This window comes from Solenopsis invicta, chromosome 12 (assembly GCF_016802725.1).
Source record: "Solenopsis invicta isolate M01_SB chromosome 12, UNIL_Sinv_3.0, whole genome shotgun sequence".
In the NCBI taxonomy this organism is placed as follows: Eukaryota; Metazoa; Arthropoda; class Insecta; order Hymenoptera; family Formicidae; genus Solenopsis; species Solenopsis invicta.
Window position 1 is genome coordinate 787,631 of NC_052675.1, and position 9,351 is coordinate 796,981.

Below are 9,351 nucleotides of genomic sequence, written 5' to 3' on the forward strand. Positions count from 1 at the left end.
TCGAATATAAGATATATTTCCTCGCCTTAAATATATGTGCGCTACTTCGCGACACGCGTAACGGAAGTCACTCTCTCTGATGCCGCGGGGACAAAACCGCCCGCAGCGCTCTCGCGGGCTTCGGTCACGCCTCTAGTGTTCCTATTCCTATTTACTAACGGCGCGCAATACCGAATATCCTAACACCCTCTTTTCTCTAATGAAGCAAAAGGTATGCCTAACTTTTAAGCCTTCTCATAGAAATCGGGAGGTTATTGCTTCCTAGCCGATCTCCGCATCTCTCTTTGTTCTGGCTCACCTCGCGGGCTGCCAGCCGATACTTGAATTTCTTGAGGGCGTACGCTTACGTCCTCCTGCGCTTTTTCCGGCGTCTTAAACGACAGCTGTGGGTGCTTCGGGATATCATTTGAAACGTTTTGTAGTTCCTTATTTCTATTTGTATTATCGGCGTATTCTACATCGCCGTGACTCACGCCTCCTTCCTCTGCATCTGAGTCGTACCAATTCTCTGCTTGGGGTAACTCTATGGCAGGAGTAAGTTCTCCAATTTTACGTAATTGATTTACATGCCGAGTCCACTCTCTGTCATCATCCAGACGCACCTTATAATGTAATTTCCCTGTTTGCGCGATAACCGTACCGAATTTCCATTTTATTTTACCAACATAATTTCTACATGCTACTCTCGCACCCTTCTTAAATGATTTAGCTTGTATATCCTTATTGCTTCCTATGCATTTGTTACTCGCCTTCTTTGGAAAAATAGCATCTAACCGTGTACATATCTTACGACCTAAAAATAATTCCGCAGGCGACACGTTCGTCGCTGTATGCGGTGTACATCTATATTGTAGTAGAATGTGACTTAATTTTTCTTTTACATTGGTTTCGTTTGCTCCGGAACGGCGCAAAGCATTTTTCAACGTCTGTATAAAGCGCTCTGCTTGACCATTTGTAGCAGGGTTGTAAGGAGCAGTGTGTTTGAACTTAACGCCATTGTGTTCTAAAAATCCTGTAAATTTCGCCGACGTAAAAGTTCTACCATTATCTGTAACAAATACTTGCGGTACACCATACGACGCAAAAATATCCTTGCATTTGCTAACGACTGTTTCTGCTGTAATGTTTTTGGGTATGTGGACCTCCGGCCACTTCGAATAAGCGTCCACCAGTACGAAAAACCAATGCCCTAAAAATGGTCCCGCAAAATCCGCATGTACTCTATGCATTGGGCCTGTAGACGGTTCCCAAAAATGTTGCTTTTCTTTAGGCGGATTATTTTTATTTGCATTGCATGGAGCGCAGTTCTCCGTTAACATTTGTATATCTGCATCTATTCCCGGCCACCAACAGTAACCTCTCGCTAGTGTTTTCATTCGGTTTATCCCGAAATGCCCTACGTGTAATTCTTTTAATATCAATGCGCGTAACGCTTGCGGAATTACTACTCTGTGCCCGCGTAGTATTACATTGTTTTGAAGACTGAATTCTTCCTGGTCTAAATTAAAACGTTCTGAGGATTGTAAACGTTCTCCGGATTGCAGTGCGTGTAATAAGGATTGTAACCCCGAATCTTTCTCTGTTTCCCTCGCGATTCTTTCTGCCGTAACCGGCAATGTTTCTACTATACTTAATTGAAATGCGTCCACTACATCCTGTTGTAATGTATCCCCTGTTATGGGTAATCGCGATAAACAATCAGCATTACTATGATCTGAAGATTTCCTGTACTTAATGTTGTATTGAAACCCTTGTAAAAATATAGCGTAGTGCTGCATGCGCATAGCACTGTACACCGGTAATTTTTTTGAAGGTGCAAATATTTGAACTAAAGGTTTATGATCTGTCAGTAGTGTGAATTTATTTCCGTATAAATACTGATGAAACCGTTTCACCCCGAAAACTATGCTATAGGCTTCCTTGTCGATTTGCGCGTATTTTTGCTGTGTACTAGATAGGGTTTGTGACGCGTATTGAAGAACTCTTTCTGCACCGTCCGGATGTGGTTGGGATAATACCGCCCCTACTCCGTATTTACTCGCGTCCGTGGCTAATATTAATGGTAATTTCGGGTTGTAATGCGCTAGGATTTCCTCTCCTAGAAACGCTTCCTTAGCTTTCTTAAAAGCTTCCTCTTGTGCTGTAGCCCAACTAAATGCTGTGTTTTTATGTAGTAATTTATTCAACGGGTGTAAGATAGAACTCAGATTTCGTATAAATCTGCTATAATAATTTATCATTGCTATGAATGTACGAACTTCGGCCACATTTCGCGGACGCGGCATTTTTACAATTGCCTCCATTTTTGACCTGTCTTTTTGTATTCCTTTCTCTGACAATATGTATCCGCAATATTTCACATTTTCTGCAAAAAACGTTGATTTCCTTAAGTTTATTCTTATGTTGCGATCTCGTAATCTATGTAAAACAATTTCTAAGCGTTGTAAATGCACGTAATCCGTTTCGCCCGTAATCACGATATCATCGAGAAATACCGCTACTCCGGGTATGCCCTGTAAAATTTGTTCGATCGTTCTCTGCCATATTGCAGGAGCCGATGCGATTCCATACATTAATCTATTTACTAAAAATAGTCCTTTATGCGTATTTAAGGTTAATACCTTGCTACTCTCTGAATTCATCTCCAGTTGTAAGTACGCTTGCCGTAGATCTATCTTTGAGAATCTTTTGCCACCCGATAATTTCGCAAATAATTCATCCGTAGTTGGTAATGGGTGGTCGTCTACCACCAACTGCGGATTCACGGTGGATTTATAATCGCCACAGATCCGTACCGTTCCATCCGCTTTTAGAATGGGCACGATAGGCGTTGCCCACTCGGCTGTTTCCGTTTTAGTTAACACTCCTACTTTAACCAATTCGTCTATGGCTTTATCGACTAATGGAGTCAATTTAAAAGGAACTGACCGCGCTTTTAAAAATATGGGTTTAACATTTGGTCGTAACGTTAGATTAGCCTGTACCCCTACTATTTTCGTCCACGTATCCGATCCTAATTCTTCGTATTTTTCTAGGATGCATTTCAATTTCGTATGGCTATTTCCACGGTTATCTATTTCTAATGCACTGCACTCCAGAAAATCGTACACACCTCTCGGCGCTTTTAATTGACGGATCCATTCCCTGCCTAATAAAGGTTTCCGTTCAATTTCCGAAATGTAAATATTTAGTTTCTTTTGAATTCGATTACATTTTACTAATACTGTAATATAACCTTTTATCTGAACTAACGTTTTACAATACGCAAGTAGGTTTAAATCGGTTGGATGTATGACTGAGTTTGGAAACAGGGCATGTACATCACCTTCACTCATTACGGTGACTCCCGAACCGCTATCTACTTCGAATTGGACTAGTTTTCCATCCACGTTCAACGTACTTGTAAATTTGTCCCTGTATTGCTGTTGTTCTAAAGAGAGAACCTCCTCCAGTTGGTTCGTTTGCTCTTTTTCTTTAAAGCAAACACGTTTCAAATGTCTCTTCACACCACAACTTGTACAGCGTATCTCCCGGTTGAGGGTACATTGTGAAGCTAAATGAGCTTTGCCGCATCTGTAACATTGTATATTTTGTATATTCGCCTTAACATTAGCATTAAATTTTTTTCCCGTATTAGTCGCATTCTTAGAGTAATTATTATTATTATTGTTAAACGCAGTTTTCTTGCTACCCGGCTTTGTGTGCTTCCCACCGGCGCCTTCCGCGTCGACTTCTTACCCGATTGTAGGAGTTCCACGGAAGTGGCGTTCCTTACCACCGCCTCCTGTAACGATTCCGAACCTTTTTCTGATAGCTCCATCGTTGTTGCAATTTTGAGGGCTTCATCGTACGTCAGGTCCTTCTTCTCCAGTAACCGGGTTTGCGTCTTTTTGCTTGCCAGGCCGAATACCAACTGGTTGCGTAAAGCCGTTTTTAAGTAATCTCCGAACTTGCAGTGTATGCTTAATTTGTGCAAGGCTGCTGCAAACTGTTGCACCGTCTCCCCTTCCACTTGCCTTCGTTGGTGGAATTTAAAATTTTCCGCAATTTCCAACGGGGGTGGGGCGTAGAATTCCTCCAGCTTTGCCGTCAGCAGCTCGAATGATTGATCGAATGGATCCTCCGGATCTAATCGATCGCATAGGATATCGAACGCTGCAGAGCCCACATAATGTAATAAATATAGCACTCGTGCATCTCCCGTAATGTTAAAAATCTTGAATGCCCCGAGTAGTCTCTGCAACCACCTGCGCCACGTAGTACCATTCGCATCGAATGCTTCAATCGTAAATGAATTTGGAATTGCAGTTGTAGCTGCTGTTTCTTGCCCTGCGTTTGTAGGCATTGTGGTTTTGATACCTCAGTTGATCTTTGTAGCGATCCCTTGCCGTACCGTACGTGTATATAGTAAGCAGTATGTAGTTAGCCACGCGGTCGATCGAGGTTATGGCGTATTAACTTTCTTCTCCTTGTAATTATTACTGTTTTATTCTCTCAGCATCCTCGTCGCCACTTGTTGTAGTTTTCGTGCTTCCGTGGGCCCGAGGAGGGGTTCAGAAATTGGCACAGCGTATTTATTCTTATCGAATATAAGATATATTTCCTTGCCTTAAATACATGTGCGCTACTTCGCGACACGCGTAACGGAAGTCACTCTCTCTGATGCCGCGGGGACAAAACCGCCCGCAGCGCTCTCGCGGGCTTCGGTCACGCCTCTAGTGTTCCTATTCCTATTCACTAACGGCGCGCAATACCGAATATCCTAACAGGTATTATTATTGCTTTTTTACAAGTCAAAGAATCAACTATTTTATGTTTATTATTTTATGTTTACTACCGAGATATAATGCATAGTTTTATTAGATTCTGTTCCTAATTTACGCCAATTCTCGATTTCATGACTTGATACAATATCTTTGATGTTGATCTATATTTTTGCACATTATACATATGCGAAGTTGACCATAACCTTCTTCAGCATCTCTAAACGGTACAGAACACTCAGGCAATGCATGTACATTTTTTTTACATAAAAAGCAAATATGTGCACTTGTTGCTTGGTCATTATTTTGACATGCAGGGCATGAATTATATGAACATGGATATAATTCATAATATCAGGCTCTTTAAGAGGCATAGAAGTCATCGGTGCGTCTTTGGCATGAACAGATGTAATATCGTCATTGTTTTGTGCATCAATAATTTTTGTTATTCCATGTAAATAATTTACATGTTTTTGTACAAAAGAATCAACACGCATCAATGGACAATCTTTTAATAACAAAGATTTTAGTTTGTTGAATTTGCTTTCAACGGGTGCGCTGGAACCAGGTATGCGACCGTAACCAAATTTATCTATATAAATATTGGTCCAAAGTGGTAACAATCGGATATCAATTATAAGATTATTCAGTTAGTTGCAGAAATAATATGGATTGATTCTATCGCCTCTATTCAACAAAATTGGTGAATTAACATCACTTAAAATTTCTTTAACCCACATAGTTCACGAGTTTTCAAATGGATTAATAAAATCTATATCATTTTCTTTGTTTTCAATTTTGTCTTTAGTGCTATGATCGATGCTATTAACAAAATTTTCTAATTCTAATTCATTATTTGTCATTAAGTTTATTAGCTTAATGCATGTTTTTTCACATTATATAGGATTGCCATTTACCAAATTTCCATCGGTTTCCGATAATGCTATAGTAAAAATAGATTTAATTATATCTTTTACATTTTCAATATTTCTGCAAAGTATCAGTTGACCAATGGCGTGTAGGTAAAACGTTTTTATTCTTTTATTTAATAATTAAAAAAAATTGGAATTATAAAATGGGCGACGTCAATTCTAATATAACATTTTGGTAAACTAAAATTTTTATAAGAATCCGCGTAATCTTCTATATTGGAATAATTAGTAAAAACGCAAGTAATGGCAATTAATAATGCTTTTGAAAAGTCGCATACTACTTCTTTGGGTACCAGTGCACCAGAACGTACCCGTTCTGCCAAAAAAGTGTATCGATTTAGCATTATGAGTTTCGCTTTACTGGAAAATTGTCCATTGCTACAATTGATGACACAGATATATAAAAATATGTGTTTGGATGTCGATCCATAAGCCTTATGTAGTTTTTTGTTGATACTGCCCGTTGCATCAACAAATACACATGCATTATTTTCCGTAGCGTATCTTTTGTAAACGTATAGTTGATGATTACTCCAGTAATGAATAAAAAAAGGATCCAATCCAATATTATGTATTATATTATGCAAAGATAAAAATTTTAGAGTAACCAAGAGTACCAAATTTTAGAGTAACCATGCTTTAAAAACATCTGGATCTACGTAATCTTTTATTGTCGCTTCTGATTTTGCTGTACGTAGAACAGCAGAACTATATAAATCAGGAGGCTCTGAGTCCCCCTCTTCCATTAATACGTGTGCATTTTCTGCGCGATATAGCAGATTGGCTGACCAAGTCAAACTCCCCACCCCAACCCCCACCGGGCGCAACGGGGATATATAAGCACCACCACAACTGAAGGGAGCTCAATATCGGAGCTCTCAGCTCTGATGATGCAAGCTGCAATGTTTGCGAAACGTCGGCAAAGTGCCCAACACGCACGTGGCATCCATCCGAAAACCCTCTCGGTTAACAATAGTAATGGCCACGAAAGCTTCAAGACTGGAACTTATCAAATCTTTGAAAAAAACAACAACAATCAATGTTATCTTAACGTTAAGATATGAATAAGAAACAATAAAGAAAAATAACGAATACATTTTTGAACAATTAAATAGTAGAGTATAATTAGAATATAATTTTGCTTAACTTAGTTATTTTTATTAGTATAATTTATCTTACCATTGATGACGCCAAGTTCAGCATCTGCAGAAATGTAATGATTTTTGAATTTAAATGCACATTTCATGCGCGTAACTTGCCAAAACTTGTCTGTAATTACTTTTTGCCATTTCCCGGGTTCTAAAACTTTACGCAAGCGATAGTACGTCTTTTTCGTACCAACTCGACGTTTGTACACTCTTTCTTCCAGCAAACTTGTAAAATTTTCTCTAAGTAGAGAAATAACAATAACATTATCCTGCTTGCTCTAACCCAATGATGCATTTCCTGATATTTCATTCCAATTTGAGTCCATTAACATATTTTTACTTGCGGAAACAGATTTGTTATTATGTGAAATTTTATTAAATATCACAACTCTTATATTATATCTATTGCATGTAGTAAACGTATATAAACTATTAGGTGTCACTTTATTATTTAAATCTTATGATATAGTTTTCCAAATCTCATGCATTTTTGAAATGATTTTGTTTTTATTGTTTATAATATCCTTATATTTAAAAATTGTCTGTTTTATTATCTTAGGATCAACTTTTTCTGGTCTACCGCGCACTGGATACATGATGAAAACTACACGTAATACTCTCTGACAAACTGTTGTAACTTCTCTGACAAACTGTTAGAGACTAACTTGAAAAATCCAAAATTTGAGTTTTATATACTTTTGGGTTTTTCTTTAGATGATGGTAAAAATGGCGGCATACTCTAAGATCGCGATATCGGACAAATAACCACGCAGGGCGGTGTGTCACACAACATTGACGGTACATTTGATCACATTGTGCGGCTTTCCCTTTATTGCTAAATACAACAAAGCCAAAAGTTTATGTCTTTAGTCGGCAACTACCAGTGTAACATGATTTATAAGGATGTAGAGAAGTTCGTATCATTAGTAATAGAATGAACGGAGATCAGAGAGAATCGGCATGTGTCAAAAGACCGCCGTATTGATCTGAGTATGATTAAAATTGCCCTACGCGGTTTTTGATCGGCACCGCGATGTAATATTTTACAGTACGTTGCCGTGCTTTTAACATCACATAAAGGAAAGCCGAAAAATATATTACATAAAGCTCAAATTTAGTATTTTTGAAGATTTTTAATTTTTCGTACATTCAGAAACGATAATATTTTTTTTAGGTTTTTGTAACTGTGGTAGTACATTGAAATGTACTATAGAAGATAGTGATCCATTTAATACTTGCGTGAAATTAAATTGCATACATAAGGAAAAAGATATTGTGGAAAAAATATCTTAGAAATCCAACAAGAACAATTATCGGGTAAAAATAAAAAAAAATCAGTTCATGTATATGTATCGCGCAGAAAATGCACACATACTAATGGAAGAGGGAGATCCAGAGAACCTGCTCATTTATACAGTTCTTTTATTCTACGTACAGCAAATCAGAAGCGATTATATCGAATAAGAAATTACATAGATCCAGATGTTTTTAAAGCATTGGTTATTTAAAAATTTTTATCTTTACACAATGTAATACACGACATTAAATAGATCTTTTTTTCATTCATTACTGGAGTAATGAATAATTACGAACTTAATGTTTACAAAAGATACGCTATGGAAAACAATGCATGTATATTTCCTAAGGAACGGATGGGTCAATGTCCAAACATATGTTTTTATATATTTTGTTATCAATTACAAAAGTGGTCAATTTTCAATTTGCCAAATGATTGGTGAAAGTCATAATGCTAATTCAATACATTTTTGTCGGCAGAATGAGTACGTTCTGGTGCACCGATACCCAAAGAAGTGGTATGCAATTCTTTAAAAACACTATTAACCGCAATTACTCGCACTTTTATCAATTACTCTAATATAGAAGATTATGGAGATTCATGTAAAAATTTTAGTTTGCCAAAGTGTTATATTAGAATTGACGTCATCCATTTTATTAAATCGTATTCTATTTTTTTATAAATTATTAAATAAAAGAATAAAAACGTTTTACCTACACGCAATTGATCAATTGATACTTTGTAGAAATATTAAAAATGCAAATAATATAATTAAATTTATTTTTACTATAGCACTATTTGAAATCGATAGAAATTTGGAAAATGCCAATCCTACGCAATGTGATAAAACACGAATTAAGATAATAACCTTAATGATGACCAACAAATTCCAATTAAAAAATCTTGATAATAGCACCAATGGTAGCAGGTGCTAGCTTGACTGAGGTAAAAATGATTTATGTTTACATTGTAATGCGTGCTAGTGTATTTCTCTTCAATTTAAATATGCGTCAGGTTTGCACCACACTAGTAGGTCGCGTTCTTGTTGGCTAGGAAACTTTTAGTATGATAACGTGTAAGAGAGGCAATGTGTTATAGTGCAATCCCATGGAGTCGGCGTACGCCGTATCGGCATATGGCGTAAAGGAACTAGACCAATCACAGACTTTACGCTTGTTTTTGTCATTAGTAAGAAGGCCACACTGATTTTT

At 37.3% G+C, this 9,351-nt stretch overlaps 1 protein-coding gene across 1 annotated transcript; it reads right to left on the reverse strand.

The window, feature by feature from the left end:
• Positions 1-251: 251 nt before the first annotated feature.
• Positions 252-4,345, reverse strand: LOC120359216 (uncharacterized protein K02A2.6-like). Its single transcript, XM_039456023.1, has 2 exons — positions 3,713-4,345; positions 252-3,602 (listed from the first exon to the last, which is right to left on the reverse strand). Exons 1-2 carry the CDS (start codon positions 4,343-4,345, stop codon positions 252-254), a joined length of 3,984 nt encoding a protein of 1,327 aa, XP_039311957.1.
• Between the last annotated feature and the right edge of the window lie 5,006 nt (positions 4,346-9,351).